At 45.3% G+C, this 25,173-nt stretch overlaps 1 protein-coding gene and 1 non-coding gene across 12 annotated transcripts in view; both read left to right on the forward strand.

The window, feature by feature from the left end:
• The window catches only part of LOC147098466 (serine/threonine-protein phosphatase 2B catalytic subunit beta isoform), a 77,444-nt gene that overhangs the window by 23,547 nt on the left and 28,724 nt on the right, over nucleotides 1-25,173 (forward strand). For 7 of the 11 annotated variants that reach the window (XR_015074179.1, XR_015074180.1, XM_085970153.1 and 4 more), the window contains exons 2-6: nucleotides 9,807-10,007; nucleotides 13,622-13,746; nucleotides 21,742-21,853; nucleotides 23,281-23,426; nucleotides 24,952-25,091. Coding sequence is in view for 9 of the 11 variants with exons in the window: in XM_085970153.1 (XP_085826279.1) it covers nucleotides 9,807-10,007; nucleotides 13,622-13,746; nucleotides 21,742-21,853; nucleotides 23,281-23,426; nucleotides 24,952-25,091 (724 nt within the window). In the remaining 2 variants the exon portion in view is untranslated. Of the gene's footprint in view, nucleotides 1-3,395; nucleotides 5,192-9,424; nucleotides 9,629-9,806; nucleotides 10,008-13,071; nucleotides 13,178-13,621; nucleotides 13,747-21,741; nucleotides 21,854-23,280; nucleotides 23,427-24,951; nucleotides 25,092-25,173 lie in introns of those variants that run through there. The other 4 variants (XM_085970157.1, XM_085970151.1, XM_085970159.1 and 1 more) reach the window with 4 other exon arrangements.
• LOC147098467 (small nucleolar RNA SNORA84) lies at nucleotides 21,953-22,090 on the forward strand. Its single transcript, XR_015074224.1, has one exon. It is a non-coding gene; the product is annotated as a small nucleolar RNA SNORA84 (small nucleolar RNA).

Consider the following 25,173-nt stretch of genomic DNA (forward strand, 5'->3'; position numbering starts at 1 on the left):
TATCCTCCTAACGGGGGAGCTGCCTCACCCAGGAGTGGTCAATACCCCCTCGACTTCTAATCGGGGTACACGTGGGAGCGTGCGCCGGGCGAGACGAATCGGGCTGAGCAGTATCCGAATCACGTGCCAGCTCTCGCCGTGCAGGCTCCTGTGTGAGGAATGGCCAGTGAGCTGGGTGCCAGAGTACTCCTGGTGCCAGTGAGAGTCTGTACCTCCCAGGGAGAAAATTGGAAAGGAAAAAGATACTTGCTTCCCATCCCCGCCACCACCACCACCACACTGTGCTTCTCATTTAACCAATAGCAGCGTTGGGTTGTGGCCAGTGATTGTGATCTGAGCTCATGTATGACTCAAACACCATATAAATAAGGAAAACTCAGAATTTTGAACAGATAATTTTTTGCATATTTCAGTTTTTTTAAATAGTTAGTGCCCAGGATATATCTTCGTATAAAAAAAGTGTGCATATATAAAATATGAAAGTGTCACTGAAGCTGGTCTAAGCTGCTCTTGTAAAATTTAGTAAATATACTGCATATCACCTAAATTTTACAATAAATACAGCTTACACCAGCTTCAGTGTGAGATTTTCATTTCAATGTATTTAATAATACCTAGAACTGTGTCAGATTCCTGCCATTCATTGCCATTTTGGATAATGAAATGTTGAGGTAACTTATTTTGTTGGCAACTCTGCCCTTATGTACAGTATTCTAATGGCAATGAAGTTTTTCCCCCAGGATCTTAATTTTTTTCAGTTGCGAGAAGGACAAGGCCCATGGGGTAGGCTTAGCACCAAGATTGAACAGTGTAAGTTAGAGCACTAGGTGAATCAGGAGCCGGTCATGAGCTGGCACGGAGAGGAGTAAGGAATTCCACAGGGTCAAGAACAAGGGGGGGGGCTATAGGCACAAAATTAAATGTAAGAGATTTAGGACAGAGGGCAGGAGAAACTCCTGACACAGAGTTGTGAGCAGTGTTACTGTTGAGCTGTGCAGCTGTCTGGAGGTCCCGCGCAGACTGCTTGCCAGCTTCACAATGGGAAAACCGCACCTGCGTGTGGAAACCTAAAGGGGCCGCGCACCCAAAGAAAATGAGAGGGAACATTGGTTCTGAGGCTGTGGAATTCACTTCCAGGGTTAGTGGCTGAGGCAGAAACTATGTCAACATTCAAGATTAGATTGGTTAGGTGGATGAAGGGGGAAGGGATTGAAGGGATCTGGGAACCGGGCAGGTGAATGTGATTCGAACTGTTTGCTCGCGTGGAGGGTAAAGGCTTACACGTACTGGTTGGGCCGAATGGTTGTAACTTCTACGTATTTTTAGTTTGGCGATCATGGGAAAGAATCAGCTCGAGTAAGAGTGCAGTGGGTTTAGAGTTCAACACCGTGAGATCCAAATCAGTCCGTAGCTCTGCTTACTCCTAAATCGACCGATTTGAGGCTCTTGCCGCTTTCGCCTTTAGTTGACCTGTGAAGGAACCTAACCTGTGGAATTGGGATTATGAGAATATGGAGCAGATGCCTGGTTACAGAGAGCTGTGCAGTCGAAAGCTGGGTTTCCCCTTGTGTACGCTCACACGCCCTGTTCTCAGGTCAATGAGGGGGATAACAACCTATATGGCGATCATTGTCACTGCTGTATAATTTTATATCCTGCAAATACAGACTCTTGACATCTAAACAAAGCTAAACAGTAGTCCTGTTTTGAATTACACCATGAATATCTGAACTGGTTTCATTTAATTTCGCTGATAGCAGTGTGAGCAGGAAGTATCCCTCTTGCAATCTACAAATTCAGATTGGAAATGATGCAGCATTGATTGAGGTAAAACTCTGCCCACACGGTAAAGTGCATGTGGAGGCAATCAGCACTGATGTCAAGAGAAATTAATTTGTGCAGTGATCTATGGAGCAGTCGGATACCGTTACTATTTTTGTACTGTGGGCGCAGGACAAGACCACTAAAAGGAATTCCACCAATGGTGATGGTACTAGCGGGCTCCCGCCGACTGCGGCAGTAACAATGAAAGCAACGATGGGCACACCTGGGATTGAACCGCTGACCTGTAGGCGCTTAGTAACATAAACTCTGCGAGGTATCCGAGGTAATACGATCCTCCGAGCGGTCTGAGGTGGGGAGAGGGTTGCACGATCCACCCAGCTCTCCCGGGATCTCCTGATAGAAACATGGAGGTCTGGTTTATGTGCTAGCAATTCTGCTCCAGTCATGATCATATGGAGCACTGACAGCCCAGTCACAGGTCTCTGATGTCCTAGAGAAATGTGAGAAGTCAATTCAATTCAAATCGCTTTATTGGCATGATAAGGTACATCTTATGTTGCCAAAGCATCGAAAAACATTTATGGTTGAACACATAAACGCAGATCTATTCATACAGTGTATAAACAGATATATCCCTGAGTGTATAAATATACATTCGTATAATTTGTATATACTCTTTTCTTAGGTTTACTGGTTGTCCCTCTGTTTATGGCAAGCTGTAACATAGTGTGCCGCTAAGGTTACACAGTTTCTCTGTTCCCCTAGTAGGTATGGGAGTTTTTGGTCGTCATTCAAATTTCTGAATTCAGGGCATATTTGTGTGAATTTTTGGTAGAAATTCTCCCTGATGCCCTGATATTTTCCACAAGCTGTGAGGAAGCGCATCTCTGTCTCCACCACTCCCTGACTGCAGTGAGAGCATATCCTGTCCTCTCTTGGCAGCCGGGTCTGTCTGTGTCTGCCTTTTTCGATGGCCAGGCTATGAAGGAGCAGCGCTCCGAAAGCTTGTGATTTCAATAAAGCTGTTGGACTATAACCTGGTGTTGTGTGACTTCTCACATTTGTCCACCCCAGTCCAACACCGGCATCTCCACATCATGTCCTAGAGAGTAAGTTGTGTGTTATGTCCCCGTTCTGCAATATTTGTCAAACAAAACATGCAGCTTTTTCGTGCATCGCTGTTCTTATTCTTAGTCACTAGATCTGTGTACTGCTTCTCCCCAAAAAAGATTGGTTAAATTGTTGGAGGCCGTGCTTTTTAAAACATTTGCTTGCACCTCTTGATTCCAGTCCTTATTCCAGGATAAAAACCTGTTTGAATGTTCATTCTAACCATAGTAACACTTGTGTCAAGAGTTTGGTCACATCAGTGCTCAAGTACTTTATACTGTATTATAAACATAACCCCAAGATTGTTGATCTGTAACTGAATTGCCAGACATCTGTTTTATATGAAGTACTTTTTCTTACTCGCTGTCATCACCTCCTGTGTTCTTGTTCTGGTTCTTTAGCTGCTTTTATGTTGGTGTGCTGGATCACTGAGGGAATGGCCTTGAGGTGGAAAACCTCCACATCCAAGCATCTCGCTCTGGTTATTTACTAGTAAGCTGATCTTGAATGGGCCAGGAGGAAGGAACCCTGCTATTTCTGACGCCACTGGCTTTGCTCAGGATTCAGGAAAATTCAGGCCCTGGAAACTGCTGGATGTGCAATGTTTGGTTGGCTCCGTTACGTGACAGTGTGTCATCATTGGCAGGAGTGTCGGCCATCTGCTGTTGAAAGCACACTGTGAATGTAAGAGCAACTTCTGTACTCCACCCCAAACAAAACAACATTGCAATAGCCAGTTATATCATCGAGCACATCACTTGTGCTAAATAGTTCGCGTAAGTTGTTCTCGTTCACCTCTAAGAATTTGTGAACACTACCGTGGCTACAAGTCAACGCTGACTCGCCTACTGACCCCTCAAAAGCCTCTGCACTATCTGCAGGGTTCAAGTCAGGAGATCAATGGAATACTTACCACTCGTCTGGACGGGTGCAACGCAACAGCACTCGAAGCTCAGCACCATCCAGGAGCAATCGGCACCCCTGCCACTTTTCTCAATATCCACCCCCTCCATCACCGTTGCATTATGGCCGCAGTATGTACAATCTGCAGGATCCACTGCACTCACCATACTTCGCTAGCACCTGTCTCCCTGTGACCACTACCACCAAGAGGGACAAGAGAAGCAACGTTGTGCGAACAGCCATCACCCCCAAGTTCCCTTGTATATCACGCAGCACCATGACTGGGGATGGGTCAATAAATGCAGTCCTGCCAGCATTGCTCACATCCCAAGAACAAATATGTAAAAATGCTCAGCCCTTCCATGGTCAACTAGCCTTCCGGCACTATCTAGTCCAGGAGTTTCTGAACACTTTGTCCCATGTAAAGTTTAAATGAATGTTCTTATTAATTTGCATATATCTTGAACTGCTGATCCTAACACAGCCTGGTGATGCTGTTAAAGCGTTCAGTATTTACTCAGTCAATTTTTAATGCCTCTGCATCCTTTAATACACTGTTGTCTCGCTACACATTCCCAACTATCTGATGTGTTATGGTAGTATTCATTTCTAGTTACCATTTGCTTTTCAAAGTGGAGGAGAATTCTCCAACTTAGTTTTCAGGAACGATAACTAGTTACTCATAACCCACCTATAATTTTTTTGCTTCTTATAAGGTATAGCTATCAATGGAAGGCTTATCTGGTTTGTATCGGTAAGATTAACCCCCAAAACAAACAATAGACACAGCTTTGAAGTCTGTAGTGTAAAAGAAGCACAAGTGTGATTATTTCACTAGCTTATAGATTCTGTTGTCACGTCTCATCCGAAAGATGGGCACCTCTAGCAGTGCAGCGCTCCCTCAGTACTGCACTGGATTCTCAGCCTGGATTTTTGTGCTCAAGTCGCTGGAATGGGACTGTTTAAGCAGCAGTAGAGTTGTGTCCGCTTCATTTTAACTTCTGGTGTGCATGGAGTTGCACTCCTTAGTGTGTAGCTGTTTTCCACGTATTTGCCTACATTGTATAAGGTACATATGTTAAATACAATAGCATGGCCTGCTGAGTTTTTCCAGTGTTTTCTGTTGTTACGTATATTAAATACTTGGTTATCCACCAATGAGAAAAAAAAAACTCCAGACGCTGAAACTTCAGACAAGAGAAGCCCGTGGAGCAAACAATAAATGCAAGCGGAAAGTAGCCAGGGTTTCATGGACCCAAGTAACCCAGGGCTAGTGGGACACAGTTCGGATACCCCAGACTCACACACAAAGATTGATCACCAGGGTGTGGTATTGGAGAGCTCTGGCATCTGTGCAACTGTATCCCAGAAGGAACCAGTGCCTTCAAAAGAGGTGAGAAATGGGAACTTGGAAGAGAAAATGGAAGCCGCATTTGATTGTGCGTTTGTTGCACAGGGAAATTCCACAGTAATCCGTTGTCACGTGTTTGCTCTTCTCAAATAGCAGTAATGCACCACTGTGAACAGCGATATTCAGCACACTCTCGGGCTGCTTGTGCTGTATTCCAAGTTGACTTCATGTTTTCATGTGTTTTCAGACTCGTCTGTATTCACAGAATCACAGAAACCCCACAGTGCAGATAGAGGCCATTTCGGCCCATCGAGCCTGCGCCGACACATATCCCACCCGATCCCCGTAACCCCATGTATTTAATCCCCCTAACACTAAGGGTCAATTTATCATAGCCAATCAACCTAACCCGCACATCTTTGGACTGTGGGAGGAAACCGGAGCACCCGGAGAAAACCCACGCAAACACGGGGAGAATGTGCAAACTCCACACAGACAGTCGCCCGAGGCCGGATTCAAACCCGGGTCCCTGGCGCTGTGAGGCAACAGTGCTAACCACTATGCCACCGTGCATTCTTGTTCCTCATAAAGACAACTTCTTCAATTTTGTTTCAGATCACCCCCCCCCCCCCCCCCCGCTTATCTGAGTCCGCAACATAAAATATCTGACACTGATCTTTCCCAGTAGAAACCCTATATTCTAAATGTTATGCGATATGGTAAACAATCTGCCTTCCGACTGGCTTGTATTTTTGACTGCGATGATTCCACCTCCAGAGGTTGTGATTGATGTAGCCCAGCAGCAAGGGTTCCCCAGTAAGAGCATCCTCGGTTTCCCCGCGCGGCTTCTCTTGGGATCGATTTCCTACACGGAGTTTTGCAGAGATGGTTGTGTGGCAGAGGCATTGGAGCTGAGAAAAGTCTTGGAAATGAAAGGCTTAAAGTGAAAAATGAAGAGAGCAATTAAATTCTCGTGCAGCGTTCCACAGGGCAAAATGGATTACAGTCTGCTCCTGATAATTTAAAGTAATTTTTGCACAAAAAAATTCAATGATTTCAATGCAATATAATTTAACAAATATAACAAAGTGGGAATATATTGCCATTCCTTCATTGTCATTGGGTCAAAATCCTGGAACTCCCCATCGTACAGCACTGGGAGCACCTTCACCATAAGGTCTGCAACAATTCAAGAAGGTCCACTGCCACCTTCTCGAGGGAAACTAAGGATGGGATTAAATGTGGCCTTCCCACAGTCAGCCACATCCCGAAAAATGATTTTTTTTAAATTAGTGCTTAAAATTGAATAATCAAATCATTTTAATTTCAGCTAATGTTAATGACATATTAATGTCAGATGTGGCTCAGTGGGCAGCACCCTCGCCTCTGAGTCAGAAGGTTCTGGGTTCAAGTCCCACTCCAGGGACTTGAGCACAAAAATCTAGGCTGACACTCCAGTGCAGTGCTGAGGGAGTGCCGCACTGTCGAAGGTGCTGTCTTTTGGATGAGACGTTAAACACTCAGCACTCTCAGGTGGACGTAAAAGATCCCACGGCACTATTTCGAAGTAGAGCAGGGGAGTTATCCCCGGTGTCCTGGCCAATATTTATCCCTCGATGCACATAACAAAAACAGATTATCTGGGCATGATCACATTGCTGTTTGTGGGAGCTTGCTGTGTGCAAATTGACTGCTGCTTTTCCTACATTACAACAGTGACTACACTTCCAAAAAAAAGTACTTCATTGGCTGTAAAGTGCTTTGGGATGTCCGGTGGTTGTGAAAGGCGCTATATAAATGCAATTTCTTTCCTTCTTTCTACACAAGGCTAGAACTTTGGACATCCCTGTTGTAAGAGAAGCTTCTGAAGTTGAGGCTGAGGGGCATTGTCGAGGTGCAAGAAAGGAATCTTAACTTTGCATTTAACCATACTGTACCTACCTGGGTGTGTTTAGTGCTGATACTGGGTACCCAACTAACACCTCAAACTTGATGAACCTGCAAATTCACAAGTGAAAAACAGGAATTACAGCGCACGTGTATTGAATTTTAGTTACATCGCTCATGGCATTTGAAAGAAAAAAAATGACTGCCCTTCCTTTCTCCACAGTTGAAGACAGGGTGGCTGTTGAGGTTTTTACTCCGTAGTAGTAGGAATTTCTAACCTAGTTATGTAACGGGCATTTTACAGGTTTTTATGCTGATCTAATCCCCGTGCTCTACACACACACAAGCTAGGCTGGATGAGGGTTTCACTGTGCATTGTCCATGTGATCATCAAACTGTTATTGCAACAGCGGCGGGGGTGGGGGGGAACGTGCAGAAATGCAAGCGCTTTCCAGTTACCTGCTCACCTTGACCCCTGTTGAAAATGGGCATGTGTCACTTATCAATAAGATTAATGTTGTCCCATAACTACCAGCTACCCATCACTTGCCCTTCCCATCCTTTTTGGTAAATAAACAAATTGGGTGTGTGTGCCGTGTGTTCAGAAATGTTGAGTACAGGTTATTAACCCCTTATCCGAAACCCTTGGGGCCAGATGTGTTTCGGAATTCGGAATTTTTCATATTTCAGAACGGTAGGGGTATCCTGCAGCTCTCTTTGACATTTTCACAGTGAAATTAAACTCAAAATCACAAAATAACCAAAAATATCAGCGAGCAGCAGCAGACGCACGTGTGACTGGTAACAGCGCTGAGAGACAACTGACGCCTCACACCTGCATGGGTCAAGCATCGGCCGCGTCGGGTCATGTTTGGCGCCACTCGGGTCATGTCGTGCACACGAGTGACGCTCCACGAAAAAACTTTCGGTTTTCAGAGCTTTTCGAATTTCGGCATTGCAGATAAGGGATTGTGGACCTGTAGTAGCTTGAGTTTGCTATTCCTTTAGTAGGCCTGTAGCTTAATTTTGTAATGGTCAGAATATTTACTCTAACAATGTTGATCAAAATTGAGAATTTATCTTAACCATATCTATAAAGGAGGAGCTTTAATTTATATAGTGCCTTGTCACATCCTCAGGATGTCCCAAGGCACATCACATCCAATGAATCACTCTTTGAAGTGTCGTCACTGTTGTTATGTGGGCAAACACAGCAGCCAATTTGCAAAAAGCAAGATCCCAAAGCAGCCAGTGAGATTTTTTTTTAATTTGTTCCTGGGATGTGGGTGTTGCCGGCAAGGCCGCCATTTATTGCCCATCCCTAATTGCCCACTGAACAGGCAAGTGGGGCCTCGGTTCAATGACTCATTTGAAAGATGGCCCCGCCAATGATGCAGTACTCACTCAATACTGCACTAAATTGTCAGCCTAGGATATGTGCTAAAGTAGGGCTGAATCCGCAACCTTCTGACTGAGGCGAGCGTGCTGCCCTCTGAGCCACGCCTAGCCCTGCACTAGAGCTTGTTATCTTTGGGAAAGCAGAGACTTCAAAATAAACCAATTTAGTAATTAAGGTTTGAAAATATAGCACGTGGTGATTCTTTTTATTTTACTTTCTACATATCTGTATTTTGAATGATTTTTTAAAAAATTGGGACTACCAATGGAGACTTGGAGGAGCTTTTAATTCAGCTGGATGTTGGCTAATAAATATTACGGCTGATTTAACAGGTCGTGCACACCGCCAGCTCCATGAAATGTTTTTTTCTCTTTTTTTTGTAATTTTCATCCCCTCCCCTTCCTGGTTAAACCCTCAAATGATGTTGACTCTTGCTGGGTATTTGCCCATAGGTGGCAGTAGCCTTACAGTACCTCACCCAAGTATCGACCCGAATGGTAAGAGTTGACAGGTTATTCAGCCAGGTAGGGCATCACAGCTGAGCTCGATCCTGTCCTCCTCCAACAGGGGTTGGTGACGGCTAGAGTTGGGAGCAGCTCGCTGATTGTTATTCCTTTCCTTAGCCCAGGAGCACCGAGGTCAGCTGTAGTGTCCTATATGTCGCTGAAATCAACTTAGCCACACTACGGATTAAGCCTGGGCCTTCTGGTCTGTGTGGCTTTGAGCTACATGGGACAGTTCCATTATCCGCTAAACCACCGGGGCTTAGTGGGATAACATCACAATTGAGAACAGATGGCAGAACGAGGAAAGAAACTTTTCACAATGTCGACCATTGGAACTACCAGGAGCATTCACAATTCTTTAAAATTTGACACTGAAATCAGCATTTCTGCCTCACTCCATTCCCTCTCCCACATTGCCAGCTCGTGCAGTGTTGGAACTATACAGTACTTTAGCATTGATTTTGATTTTTAGATCAATATACAGGAAACTTTTTTTTATCCGGGACCGACGTGGTGCCGGTTCATCAAAAATTCCGGATAACCGAACGCTATAGTAAAAGATACGGAGCTGAGAGCTGTGTATAAAGCAACAAACCCAGCTTCAGAACAATGGCCACAAGTTGCAAGCGTCTCTGTAGCTTAGCAACAGCTGCAGCCACACCCTTGCACAGCAACAAATGGAGGAAGGCAAGTCATAAAAGTTACCTGAACCTACTCTTGAATTTTGCCGGTTAACCGAGATTTCTGGTTATTTATGTGCCGGTAAATCGAAAGTTTCCTGTAGTTCATTAGTGATGCCAATTATGTGCGTTTTTATTTGGAAGCAATTGACACATTTTTGCTCCTGTCTGTCTCTCTCCTGCAGCTGTCCCCTTTCCACCGACCCATCGCTTGACATTTGAGGAGGTCTTCGACGTCAATGGCAAACCTAGGGTGGACATTTTGAAAAATCATTTAATTAAAGAAGGTCGGGTAGACGAAGAAATTGCACTTAGAATTATTAATGACGGAGCTGAAATCCTGCGGAGGGAGAAGACCATGATCGAAGTGGAAGCACCGATAACGGGTAAGGTGCTGAGAGCGGTGTGTTACACTGGAATGACCTCTCGCTGAATAAATGTTAGATTCCTTCTCTCTTACTCTCACCCCCATTGCAACCCTAGCTGAGGCAAAACTCATTTGAAATAGCTGATCTATTTTTATATGCTGCCCAGTGCAATTTCTTGAGGCGGTGTGGGTGTGAGGCCTTCTCTTCAGCCTCTAGGAATGCTACTGTGGAAGTTGGCACCTTTTCTAAAGTAAATCATTAAACTTAAGAATTTACCGTTTCAATGTGTTTTTAGTGCTTACCAGATGACCCAGTGGGTGTAGGAGATAGACTGTCCAAGCCGGAAGCTCCCAGTATTGATTCTCGGAATTAGCTGATGTCAGCCAGGGCAGCAGTTGGCTTCTGCCCCCCCCCCCCCCCGTGTGAGGCAATGAGAAATTCAGTCCGATTTTCTTCTGATCCGTTATCCCCCGCCAGAAAGTGCACTTGACTGAAGATCAGTTGAGATCCGGATCAAGCTTGGCTTTGATGGTTTCCATGGTCGAATAGCTCACTAGCCCCGACCATCAAAGCCCACGCCTACTTAAAAAGGGAAAATTTTCAGGGCTGTGGGAATAGTAGGGCAGCACTTTCCAAGAGCCGGCACAGGCACGATGGGCAGAATGGTCTCCTTCTGTGCTGTTAAATTCTATCTCTTCATCGTCCGCGATAAACGTGCATTCGTCACTGATATAATCCGGCTGCTAGTTCTGATTCATATTAAATAGAGGAGTTGTAAAATTTCGAACAATTTCGCATTTGTGTACCATTCTCAGCAAGACTGAATGCTGTCCTGGTCGTGATCTGGCCTGAAAAGATGTTGATGGGGACAGAAAATGTCCCCTGTTCTTCCTTTTCTTAACAACCCCAGCAGCGGGAACACACAGGGTCGTCTGCCCCATTGAACCTGAAAGTACAGTTTTGATTTGTGAGTTTTTCAAAAAGTAATCAGATTCCTAAAGAAATAAGACATTTCCTTCCTGTTTTGGTTTCTACAACTTGTATCCCCCAAATATCTTGTACCATAAGTATTGTGAGAGCTAGGGGTTCATACACGGCCACTGTACACTGCTCTTCATCGGATGCTTGTACGGTAAGCTGTAAGACGTGTGTAGAATTACCCCTCGCCCCATCCAACACTTTACAGAGTTCAGACCCGTGGAGCAGACGACACAAAACCCAAGGATTTCAGGGAAAACCTTCTTTTACTTAAAAAATCAATAAGAGGTTACAAGTAAGCATCCGATAGTACTGTTGCATATAACGATTCCCGATTATACTTTAGCATACACAGATCTATCCCTTTTACTTTAAGCTCAAGCGATGATAAGCAAACAGCACATACATACTAACATCAGCGAGTGGTCAGTTTGGCAATGTCTAGATGTATGATTCCTGGCAACTGACCAAGTTGCCCGACTGCAGCCCCGAGTATCTTTTTACAGCATCTTGTCCCCAACTGTGAGAATAATGATCAGTAGTTGTTTTTTTTCTCATCAGTGATCAGTCAGTGGGCCGCAAGGCCGGTTACATTCCAAAGTCTGAGGATGTTCCTGTTTTTGCGACGGTTCAATAGTAGCTTCTTTTCCACAGAACTCTCGGTCTGTTTTCCTTATCTGTTAGAAAGCAGCTGGCAGCCTTTACATCTTACAACCTTAGCAGTCTATTTTACATTTGCAGCAGAAGGTCTCTGTTTCTGCTCAAGGTTTTCTTTATCTGTCAATAGTTTTCGTACAAAGTTCTCACGGGAACCAGCCTCCCGAAGCATGCTGGTATATTAAATTTGGTCAACTTTTAAGTTTGGTCAAGTTACAGCAACCTTTACAGCAAAAAATTACAGCACATGCTTATATTCTTACAAAGGTTTAAATATTTCTTGCTAAGTGATTTCTGAAGAAAATTTTATTGAGCTGAATTGTCAAAAGTGTTGAACTGTTGAACTCCCAGGCTGCTCAAAACAGCTGACTTGTCTCAGTTCACCTTTCAGTGCCATTTTGTTTTAGCCTTCCATAGATAATCACCAAAGGTAGAGTTAAAAAGATAAATGATGTATGTTGGAAACGTCAAAATAAAACCAGAAGCTACTGCAAGTATGGAGCAAGTCAGTCAGCGCCTAAAACAGTCGTTAACATTGTGGGTGGGACCTAAGACTTAATGGCCTAGAAATTCGGTGAGCTGTGCCACCAGTTAGCGCCTAAAGAGGGCACTCGGTGGCTTTAGCGCCACTGGCCGCGCCTCCCGCGATATTTAACGGGGCGCTAATGGCGGTGTTAGCCTGTAGCGCTGCGCCGCCACCGATGACGTCATTGGTGTGCGCAGCGCCCCGCTACCGCCCCGATCGCGATATTTGGTCACGCTCGCCTCTAACGCCGATCGCAAATCGCGCCCGGTTCACGGGGCCTACCTGTGGCGGTAGTGGCGCAAATTAAGGTGGGGGTGCGGGGCGGCCATTTTTTCGGTGGCCGCCTGCCAGCACCTCCGTCCCCGGCCTCCTGATCCCCCCCCCCCCCCCGGCAGTGCCGGCTGTGTCCCGAGAGCCTGGCACCACTTCTCGGTGCCGGGCTCTTTTGCCGGCACTCGCGATCGGTCATCGCGCTGGTGCAGGCCCCTCCCCCTGTGATATTCAGTTTCAGCGCCCCAAGAAGGATGCGGTGCGCCTCGAGCAGCGCCCCGCGTCCCTCTTGGGGCGCTCAAACTGAATTTCCGGCGGGCGCAACTGCTCCGTTCGCAGCGGTAATTCCGGCGCCCAGACAAGCTTGGCGCCCTGTTTGGGGCTTCACCGAATTTCTAGGCCAGTGTTTTAAATGAGTTTACAAAGGATGGTTGGTTCTATATTTTGCATACTTGTGTCGAGCCTGGCACTGTGGCAGTTCAGTCAGGTTAGCAGACTGTGATTATCTTTTTTTTGCAAGAAGTTCGACTCCTGGTGAAGCAAGATCTCATAAAGCTGGAGAGCAACATAGTACCGCACAAATAAGAAGTCAAGATTAATCTGTGTTTTGACGCTCTTTTTCTAATCTTTTTCTTCTTGCTCCCTGCTTAGTTGAGAAGTTAGTCAGCAAGACCGATCACAGCAAGGAACTACAGCAGGTGCTGCATCAGCCGCTATGCACTAGACAAAGTTCAGCTAATTGACCTTTAATTTTACGGTAGCTAAACAGTTAACTGTTAGTATAAGTGATTTATGTCATTGCTGTTTTATCTCACTTGCACACGCAGACTAGATTAAGCCTCTGTACCTTATGGTAAGCAATCATTGACTGATGCCTGGTTAAGCAAAATTATAATCTTACAATAAAATGGTTCAACAGGCTCGGCTGTGTTTTCAAGTTTGCCATTTTCAAATGGTGATGCCATAAGTTAAAGCAAAAATCTCAAATGATTCTATTTAAACTTTGGAGTTAGCAGTGCTGTTGTTAGGATTTTGTCTGTTTATGTGTAATGTTTTTATGACATTTTAACTTCATTGTTATTTAAGCCACAAAATGAGTGGAGTAAATTTCTGCACAGTGCTTGTTCTGGGTGAGTATCTATTTGTGTTTTGATGATCAGTGTTGGTTTGAGTCTAAAACGCAGCTGTTGTCTTCTTCTAGTATGTGGTGACATTCACGGCCAGTTCTTTGACCTGATGAAGCTATTTGAAGTGGGAGGGTCACCAGCCAGCACCAGATACCTCTTCCTTGGCGATTATGTGGACCGAGGGTATTTCAGCATAGAGGTAAGCAGGACTGTGCAATCCAGTTGTCAACAGACTTTACCCAATGGGTGGGGAACAAGGAAGATAGGATAAGAGAGATGTTAACCAAGTGCTTTAATGTTCATCAATGAATTTGGGCATGTATCAGCCTCTCTTGTTCTCGTTCCCTTTCCAAAATAAATGACTTTATATGTTATCACATTACATTAGATATTAGCAAATATTAACCATATTTTGTTAAAACAAGCTGGCTTTGTACTATGGTTCAGTGGCAGAAAATTCCCAACTGCGTATCAGGATACTACAGCGGGGGGGGGGTTTGTCAAATGAAAGTATGCATGACCTTAAATAAATCTGTAGGTCATGTTCAATTTCTGGTCTGCACTGAATCAGTTAATCAGAGCCCAGATAGCAGTTGGGTGGCTGGAGCTGGCCTTGGTAACCCTAGGTTAGGATTGCTGCTGCTGATTTGCTGTTCAGCGACTCCTACAGGTATGCACGTCAGACAAGAACGGGGATTGAGCCTGCCAGTTATGCCCGCAGCAGTTGAATAGTCTGCGGTCCGGGCTCACGCGTGAAGAGTGACCAGTTGGTCACGAAAGCAGGGTATTGCCACTACCTGTGAATCCTGTACCCTGGCAAGAGTCAGCTCTTTCTGGGCCATTAGCTGTATATACCAGAGAGTGGTGCAGGAGAGCTGACTTTTCAGTCAAATACACACTTTCAGCTTTTCTGAGGGAGGGGGAGCTCTTTCAGATGAGGGCTGTCAGCATGTGTCAAATCTGGTATTGCCTGCAGAGCAAGGTTTCTGGCCCAAACAGCGATAGCACTTGCTGTGATACAGTTCCGCAGGCTGTGAACAGCCAACCTCATCCTATTCTCACATAGAAACATAGAAGATAGGAGCAGGAGTAGGCCATTCGGTCCCTCGAGCCTATTCCGCCATTTAATGAGATCATGGCTGATCATCCAAATTCAGTACCCTGTCCCTGCCTTCTCCCCATACCCCTTGATCCCTTTAGCCTTAGGAAATATATCCAACTCCTTCTTGAATACATTTAATGAACTGGCCTCCACTGACCTCTGTGGCACAGAATTCCACAGGTTCACCACTCTCTGGGTGAAGAAATTCCTCCTCATCTCAGTCCTAAATGGCTTACCCCTTATCCTTAGACTATGACCCCTGGTTCTGGACTCCCCGGCCATTGGGAACATCCTTCCTGCATCTAGTCTGTCCAGGCCTGACAAAATTTTATAGGTTTCGATGAGATCCCCTCTCAATCTTCTAAACTCCAGTGAGTATAAGCCCAATCGACACAATCTCCTCTCATACATCATTCCTGCCATCCCAGGTATCAGCCTGGTGAATCTTCGCTGCACTCTCTCCATGGCAAGAGCATCCTTCCTCAGATAAGGTGACCAAAACTGCACACAATACTCAAGATGTGATTTCACCAAGGCCCTGTACAACTGCAGCAAGACATCCTTGTTCCTGTACTCGAACACTCTTGCTACGAAGGCCAACATACCATTTGCCTTCTTAACCGCCTGCTGCACCTGCATGCTTACCTTCAGCGACTGGTGCACAAGGACACCCAGGTCTCGTTGCACTTCCCTTTCTCCCAATCTATTGCCATTCAAATAATAATCTGCCTTCCTGTTTTTGCCACCAAAGTGGATAACCTCACATTTATCCACATTATAGTGCATTTGCCATGTTTCTGCCCAATCACCCAACCTGTCCAAATCATACTGGAGTTTCACGACATCCTCCTCACAGCATACCCTCCCACCCGGCTTTGTGTCGTCTGCAAATTTGGAGATATTACATCCAATTCCCTCGTCCAGATCATTAATATATATTGTGAACAGCTGGGGTCCTAGGACCTATTCCTTGCGGTACCCCACTAGTCACTGCCTGCCACTCGGAAAACGACCCGTTTATTCCAACTCTTTGCTTTCTATCTGCCAACCAGTTCTCTATCCAAGTCAATACCTTGCCCCCAATCCCATGTGCCTTAATTTTGCACGCTAATCTCTTATGCGGGACCTTATCGAAAGCCTTCTGAAAGTCCAAATACACCACATCCACTGGTCTCCCTTATCTATTTTACCAGTTACATCCTCAAAAAAATTCCAGTAGATTAGTCAAGCACGATTTACCTTTTGTAAATCCATGTTGACTTTGTCCGATCCTGTCACTGCTTTACAAGTGCTCTGCTATTACATCTTTTATAATGGACTCTAGCATTTTCCCCACGACCGATGTCAGGCTTACCGGTCTATAATTCCCCGCTTTTTCTTTACCACCTTTTTTGAATAGTGGGGTAACATTAGCTACCCTCTGTTCCAGAGTCTTATCGAGTTCTGGAAGATGACCAGCAATGCATCTACTATCTCCAGGGCCACTTCCTTAAGAACCCTAGGATGTAGATTATCAGGCCCTGGGGATTTATCGGCCTTCAACCCCGTCAACTTCCCCAACACCATTTCCCTACAAATAATTTCTTTCAGTTCCTCCCTCTCATTAGTCCCTATGTTCCCCGACATCTCTGGGAGGTTATTTGTGTCCTCCTTTGTGAAGACAGAACCAAAATATGTATTTAATCTGTCTGCCATTTCTTTGTTCCCCATTATAAATTCCCCTGATTCTGACTGTAAGGGACCTACGCTTGACTTCACCAATCTTTTTCTCTTCACATATCTATAAAAGCTTTTACAGTCAGTTTTTATGTTCCCGGCAAGCTTACTCTCATACTCTATTTTCCCCCTCTTAATTAATCCCTTTGTCCTCCTTTGCTGAATCCTAAACTGCTCCCAATCCTCAGGTTTGCTGCTTTTTTTGGCCAATTTATATGTCCTCTCTTTGGAACTTATGTTATCCTTAATTTCCCTTGTTAGCCACGGTTGAATCACCTTTTTTGATTTATTTTTATGCCAAACTGGGATAAACAAATTATGTAGTTCATCCATGGGATCTTTGAATGTTGGCATTGCCTATCCACTGTCAACCCTTTGAGTGACATTACCCAATCAGCCCTACCCAACTCCCGTCTCATACCATCATAGTTCCCTTTATTTAAATTCAGGACCTTAGTCTCTGAGTCAACTACTTCACTCTCCATCTTAATGAAGAATTCTATCCTATTATGATCGCTCCGACCCAAGGGGCCTCGCACAACTAGATTGCTAATTAATCCTTTCTCATTGCATAATACCCAGCCTAAGATGGCCCGATCCCTAGTTGGTTCCTCGACATATTGGTCCAGGAAACCATCCCGTATACACTCCAGGAATTCCTCCTCCACAGTATTGTTACTAATTTGGTTAGCCCAATCTATATGTAGATTAAAGTCACCCATGATAACTGCCGTGCCCTTATTGCACGCTTCTCTAATTTCCTTTTAATGCCATCCCCAACCTCTGCATTACTGTTTGGGGGTCTGTATACAACTCCCACTAACGTTTTCTGCCCTTTGGTATTTCTCAGTTCTACCCATACAGTACCCAGTGTTCACACAAGTAGTGTTCAAGAGTGGGAGCCCTCTGGCTAACTTTTCCCCACCTCCAGAGCTAGTTGTAACACCCCAACCACTGCCTTAATCAGATCAGCTAAATGATCTGAATTGAACCCGAGGCCTTTTGGGACAGTTTCCCAGATCTGACTGCAGATTTCCTCTTCGATTTCCTTTCTGCACTTTGGAGGTTTGTAATATACCCTATCGAATGTAACGAGCCTTTTTTTAAATCTTTGAGCTCCAGCCATGTTGACCCTGTACAGTTCCTTGTCGACATTAGCCCTCTCCACAGCATGTGTTCCTCCTTTTACCAATGTTGCCACTCCATCTTTCTTATCTTTTGCATCCCTTCCAAATAGATTCTGTGCCAGTATTTATTGTTCATGTCCAGTTTGCAGCCAGGTTTCTGTTAAGTCTAGATCTTCCTGTAAAATAATTGCTTCCAGTTTCCCCAGTTTATTTCATGTAATACATCGATTTTAACCTTTTTACACTTTAAGCACTAATCCTTTTATGATTTTCTTTGTCTGGTACCCCCTACCTTCTCCAGTCTTTTCCCTGTTTATATCTAGTCCATTTTATTTAATTCCTCTGCATATCTGCTTTGCTAAATTGCTTTTGCATGAATATTATCCTTATCTATTTCTCCCTTCACTATTAGCTGTTCCTGGTTGGTTTTATTTTCCTGGCCCCCTTTCATCCTAGTTTAAATACTTCATCACTTCCTTTCTTAAAACCATTTTGCCAATACATTAGCACTCTCCCTGTTCAGATGTAGCCCTTTGCAGAAGAGCTCTCATCTGTCCCAGAACTGATGCCAATGCCTAACAGAGTAGAACTCCTCTTCCTGACACACACATTTAGCCATGCATTGATTTCCCCAATCTTTCCCTCCCCTATTTTAGCACCTGGCTGGGGAAGTAAAGCAGAGCTCACCACCCATGAAGTCCTGATCCTCTGCTTTTGTCCTAATCTCTTGCATTCATCCTGCAGGACTTCAGACCTTTCTTTACCTACCTTATTATTGGCTCCCGCATGGGCCACGATAAACATAGAAACGTAGAAGATAGGAGCAGGAGTAGGCCATTCAGCCCCTCGAGCCTGCTCCGCCATTCAATGCGATCATGGCTGATCATCCAAATTCAGTACCCGGTCCCTGCTTTCTCCTCATACCCCTTGATCCCTTTAGCCTTGAGAAATATATCTAACTCCTTCTTGAATATATTTAATGAATTGGCCTCCACTGCCTTCTGTGGTAGAGAATTCCACAGGTTCACCACTCTCTGGGTGAAGAAATTCCTCCTCATCTCAGTCCTAAATGGCCTACCCCTTATCCTTAGACTCTGACCCCTGCTTCTGGACTCCCCGGCCATCGGGAACATCCTTCCAGCATCTAGTCTGTCTAGTCCTGTTAGAATTTTATACGTTTCGATGAGATCCCCTCACATTCTTCTAAACTCCAACGAGTACAAGCCCAATCGACCCAATCTCTCTTCATACGTCATTCCTGCCATCCCAGGTATCAGCCTGGTGAATCTTCGCTGAACTCCTTCCATGGCAAGAACATCCTTCCTCAGATAAGGCGACCAAAACTGCACACAATACTCAAGGTGCGGTCTCACCAAGGCCCTGTACAACTGCAGCAAGACATCCTTGTTCCTGTACTCAAACCCTCTCGCTACGAAGGCCAACATACCATTTGCCTTCTTAACCGCCTGCTGCACCTGCATAACTGATTGCTCGCCTTCTTCTTGCACAGTCTTTTCCTGTCGGTACAATATGTCAATATACCCTAGTACCTGGGAGCCAGCAAAACACCAGGAATGTCGCTGCTCACGATGCAGTCTCCTCTACTTTGGGGAGACCACGCGCAGATTGCGGAACACCTCCGTTCAGTCCGTACGGGTGACCTGGAGCCTCCGGTCGCCTGTCACTTTAATTCTCCGCTCCACTCCCACTCTGATCTCTCTGTCCTCGGCCGATTACATTGTTCCAATGAAGCTCAACGTAAGCTCGAGGAACAGCACCTCATCTTTCGATTGGGCACTTTACAGCCTTCTGGACTCGACATTGAGTTCAACAATTTCAGACTATAACCCCTGCCCCCATTTTTCAGGCTGTTTATGATTTTGCCCTCCCCATTTGCAACATTTAATCTCTCCTGCCTCCCACCCTAGCACAGAATGTTCCTTCCTCCCCCCCCCCCCCCCCAGTCTCTGCACCTGCTTAATATCTGTTACATCTCCAGCCTTTTCCAGTTCTGAAGAAGGGTCCCAGACCTGAAACGTTAACGCTGTTTCTCTCTCCACGGATGCTGCCTGGCCTGCTGAGTGCTTCCAGCATTTTCTGTTATTATACAGTACTAGGAATGTCAGTCTGGATTATAGTTGACGGGCAGTTAAGTGCCAACTGACTTGCAGTTACACAAATTAAAATCTGCTGCATAGCATCCACGAGGAGGGTTACACAGACTGCTCGCCGCTCTTCCAAGGCCTTGTGTGAGCCTGGGTGACCCTTGAATGGGATCACACGGTGTTCATTGGAAGCTATCCACGATCGGTAGACACTGCCGGGCATACTGTGCTTTGTCAACATAGATAACCACATCCTGCTTCAAAAATTATCCATACATTTTTAGTTTAACTGGGCCCACCTCCCCTCGAGTGAGGCGCTTACAGAATCAGACAGCACAGAAGGAGGCCATTTGGCTCATCGGGCCTTTGCTGGCTCTTAGAAAGCTATCCAAATAGACCCACTCCCCTGATCTTTCCTCCTTAACACTGCAAAGTTTTTCTTGTCATGTATAGACCCAGTTCCCTTTTGAAAGTTACTATTGAATCTGCCTTTCGGGCAGCGCATTCCAGATCACAATAACTCGCTGCCAAAAAAAAAATTCCCCTCATCTCCTTTATGGTTCTTTTGCCAATTATCTTAAATCTGTGACCTCTGGTTACTAACCCCCCCACTAGTGGAAACAGATTCTCCATATTTATTAAAACCCCTCATAATTTTGAACACCACTGTTAAATCTCCCTTTAGTCTTCTATGCTCCAAGGAAAACAGTCCCAGCTTCTCCAATCTCTCCACATAACTGAAGTCGGTCAATCCTGTTGTTAGTTTGTTGGTCACCTTTTTGTCCTCCTGCCCAGTGCCACTCTATTGGCCCAGGCGGAAGTTAAAATCTGAGTTTAAAATTTCAGCTCAATAAATAGCAATTGCTATACTACTTCTCCACAGCTTCTCTCCTACTCACCAATGAATTCCCACTCTTGGGTGTCAGCCGTGGCTCAGTGGGCAGCACTCTCGAATCTGAGTCAGAAAGTTGTGGGTACAAGCCCCATTCTAGAGACTTGGGCACGTAACCCAGGCTGAAACTTCAGTGCAGCGCTGAGGGAGTGCTGCACTGTCAGAGGTGCCATCTTTTGGATGAGGCGTTAAACCGAGGCCCAGTCTGCTCTCAGGTGGATGTAAAAGACCCCATGACACTGTTTTGAAGAAGAGCAGGGGAGTTCTCCCCAGTGTCCTAGCCAATATTTATCCCTCAACCAACATCACTAACTCAGATTATCTGGTCATTATCTCATTGCTGTCTGTGGGATCTTGTGTGCAAATTGGCTGCTGCGTTTCCTACATTACAACAGCGACTACACTTCAAAAAAGTACTTCATTGGCTGTAAAGCCCTTTGGGACATCCTGAGGTCATGAAACGCGCTATATAAATGCAAGTTTTTTTCTCTCACCAAGTTCCTGTTTTAAAACTCCTTACTCACTCTGTTCCCACCTCACTCCGATATCAGTACACTTTGTTTTGTGCTCTCCGCTCACTTGAGAGAGCGAGAGAGAGAGGGAGCTTTACTCTGTATCTAACCGCGTGCTGTACCTGCCCTGGGAGTGTTTGATGGGACTGTGTAGAGGGAGCTTTACTCTGTATCTAACCCGTGCTGTACCTGCCCTGGGAGTGTTTGATGGGAAAGTGTAGAGGGAGCTTTACTCTGTATCTAACCCGTGTTGTACCTGCCCTGGGAGTGTTTGATGGGACAGTGTAGAGGGAGCTTTACTCTGTATCTAACCCGTGCTGTACCTGCCCTGGGAGTGTTTGATGGGACAGTGTAGTGGGAGCTTTACTCTGTATCTAACCTGTGCTGTACCTGCCTGGGAGTGTTTGATGGGAGAGTGTGGAGGGAGCTTTACTCTGTATCTAACCTGTGCTGTGTTTGATACTGGCATTGATTACCTGAAATGGAAAGGCTTTCCCATTGGCCAGCACTAATGTCTATTGCCCAAATTTAAAAGAAAATGTCGATTAAAAAAAATTACCCAAGATTTTTGGTACAAAAGAAGTGTACGTTGTACCAGTCAGTGAATTGTTGAAAATAAACTCTAGCCTGCCTAACTCATGAGTTAACCTTTTCAGTATTTCACTGCTTCCTGCGGAGGTGTGCCTGCGTATGTGTGTGAATCATCACTGACTTGAATCCTAATTTTTTTTTTGCAACAGTGTGTACTCTACTTGTGGACTCTTAAGATTCTATATTCAAATACATTGTTCCTATTGCGAGGGAATCATGAATGCAGACACCTCACAGAATATTTCACGTTTAAGCAAGAATGTAAGTAACATAGAGTAAGAGTGAGCTCCTTGATTTGTATATTGTAGCTCTATAGAGTTCTGGATGATTGCTCGTGACTAGACCATAATTCTGTGGTTTGCCCTGTGGTTACTGTGGACTGGATTGACCGTACAGTTCTGCAGTTATTAAGGATGGGCGAACAGTAACACTGTGATTTTTGCATGGAGCCTGTAATGGTTAATCTTCAGTCTCCGTAGCCCGGTCACAGAGACATTCATTGTTGAATAGTCAAGGTTAATTTTAATTGTGAGCTAGCTTTAACTTTGAGTTTACAGGGAAGGTTTCTGCTATAACCTCAAGTTGGTAACATTTCCCTTAGCAGAGAGGTCAATGCTAGGGGGCATTGATTTAAAGTAATTGGTAGAAGGTTTGGAGGGAAGTTGAAAACATTTTTCACCCAGAGGGTGGTGGGGGTCTGGAACTCACTGCCTGAAAGGGTGGTAGAGACAGAAACCCTCATCGCATTTAAAAGTACTTGGCTATGCACTTGAAGTGCCGTAACCTACGGGGCTACGGACCAAGAGCTGGAAAGTGGGGTTAGGCCTCCTTCTGTGCCGTAAATTTCTATGATTCTGGTTGTATAGCCGTTCAGCACTTGTGCATCCCAATCGAACCGTTTCAGGGCTGCCTTTTATTCTGGTCTTCGTGGCACAGTGTGGAGCAGTTGTTACTGGAATTGAGTGACCCTGAAGGTCGAATGCCTTGCCGCAGTGGAGTTTTCTTCCTTATGGCATGAGAAAATAATTATTCATGCGACCCGCTATTAAATGCATAGCTGAGCTGATTCACGGCAGTGAGTACCTGTGCCGCACTGACCAGGAAGGCTCCAGTTTCAACCCCAGTCTGTGCTGAGTTTACTGATCTGTCACGGTGGCAGTAGTGACACTACGTGTGGCCTTTGTTCCTGAGTGGTTGGGGGTGGGAGGGGTGAAATCTGTCCGGTTCTCTCGCCCCTGGAACATGCGTGTGTGTGTGTGTGGACGTCACACGAGGACAGGATCGAGCTCGGCTGCGAGGTGCCTTGCAGTTGAGTGGCTGGCCCACTCCCACTGTTCAGCTCCTACATGGAGAACGGCCTCTTGGGGGAGGCTGGAGCCTGGGCTGTCGTATCACCGCAACAGATGAAAGCCATGGGAAAGGGGAAGGGAAAAGGTGCACAGACTGCCGTCCAGTCATGGGGTTACAATAACTGTGGCAGCCTTTGCCCAGCTGAAGGACTCTACTCAGAAGCAAGCAAGCCCTGTGGATAAATATCACAAAAGGGGTCGTGGGGGAGGGGAAGAAGGGTGAAAGTCAATGCTGCCAATGATACAGTAGATAAATATGAATAATTGCAATAGATACTTGGTGTTGCAAGTAACAAATACAATACCAGAATATTAATCCTCATTATTTTTTCTAAATAGGTAAAATCAAGTATTCAGAAAGAGTGTACGATGCGTGCATGAGCGCTTTTGACTGCCTTCCTCTTGCTGCACTTCTAAACCAGCAGTTTCTTTGTGTTCACGGGGGGCTTTCACCAGAAATTCATAGTTTAGAAGATATTAGAAGAGTAAGTATTTTATGCGACATTTAAATCCATAATGCAAATTGCCGTTGCAGCATTTGAGGGAGGGGGGTCGTGTGATAATTAAAATACAAAAATACCTTCTTTATTGTTCGTTCAACGCCCTCAAGTGAATGGGATACTGTCTCCATCCCACAGGAGAGAAAAACACCTGAGGACATTGCCCCTTTAAGAAGTTCATGTCCTGCGCAGTCCAGTGATCAGTGCCTGCTCCCTAATCCTTTCACTCACTGTCTGTAGTAGATCTGACTTATTTCCCATGCCAGAAATGATTTGTAATGGGTTTTATTTTGTGCTCAAGTGTTTGCAGACACTGGAGTAGAAATTGCTGCTTGCCCTAAGTGCTTATTGACTTAAACAGCTCCCTTTGCGCAGGCACCATTTCCCTTCCTTCAGAACTGCTTCATCGCCCTCCTCAACAAGCCCATACTGGATACCTCCGTCCTCTTAAACTTGTGCCTCATCTCTAACCACCTTTTCCTCGAGCTCCTGGAATATGTCGTTGCCACTCAGCTACATGCTCAATTTTTCCATGTTCTAAGTTGAATCCCTTGAGTCCAATTTCTTTCTCTTTCCCTCCCCCCCCCCCCCCCCCCCCCAAGTCAGCACAAACACCCTTTGACTGCAGCCACGGTGCATTATTCCCTCCTGTGTACTCCTTAACCTCAGTGGTTGACCACTTCATTATTTTTGATTGTCTCTGGTCTGCCTCCATAGACATGCCCTAGTGTGCTCCCACTCCTGTCTGCCCCAGTGTTACCAGCGCATCTCCAGCAATGGCGTCTGCTCCTGTTCACGTATCCCAAGGCTCCATCCTTGACCCCTGCCTTTTTAAAAAATTCGCTTATGGGATGTGGGCGCCATCCCTAATTGCCCTTGAGAAGGTGGTGGTACAACTGAGTGGCTTGCTGGGCCATTTCAGAGGGCAGTTAAGAGTCAACCACATTACTGTGGGTCTGGAGTCACATATAGGCCAGACCAGGTAATGACAGCAGATCGGATAAGGACTATTTAACCAGATGGGTTTTTTCAACAATCCGATAGTTTCGTGATTACCATTACCAGCTTTTTATTCCAGATTTATTTAATTAACTGAATTTAAATTCCCCAGCTGCCGTAGTGGGATTTGAACTCGCGTCTCTGGATTATTAGTCCAGGGCTCTGGATTACTAGCCCAGTGACATTACCACTGTGCTACTGTTTTCCTTGTTTGCCTGCGGTTGATGACATCCTGTTAGACTCTTTGACACATCAAACCCCAACAGGAAGTGGGTCAGACCACTGCACTGACCCACCAACACCACCACAGCACAGGGCAGCGAAAGAGTAAGACACGGAATTGAGGGATTCCTTTAAGGACTCCTTCAGTGTTATGCCCTCAGCCATTTAAATCCTATCCCAACATATGGTCAGTTTTGTTGAGCTGTCTTAGTGTGGAAATGACTGCTGATGTACATCACTTGGGATTACGTTTGACTCTCTCTCGTTTTCCTGACATGTCTCTTCACAGTTAGATAGGTTTAAGGAGCCACCTGCATTTGGGCCAATGTGTGACTTGTTGTGGTCAGATCCTTCAGAGGATTTTGGAAATGAGAAAACACAAGAACACTTCAGTCATAATACAGTGCGGGGATGCTCTTACTTCTACAGGTACGGTTTGTGAGCAGGTGCAATGCTTTGTCGATGTGCATTCAATTTAATTTTGCGAACATTTTAAATGGATATTAATTGG

The sequence above is a fragment of the Somniosus microcephalus genome, chromosome 29 (assembly GCF_052327205.1).
Source record: "Somniosus microcephalus isolate GS21.2 chromosome 29, FLI_Smic_1.0, whole genome shotgun sequence".
NCBI lineage: Eukaryota > Metazoa > Chordata > Chondrichthyes > Squaliformes > Somniosidae > Somniosus > Somniosus microcephalus.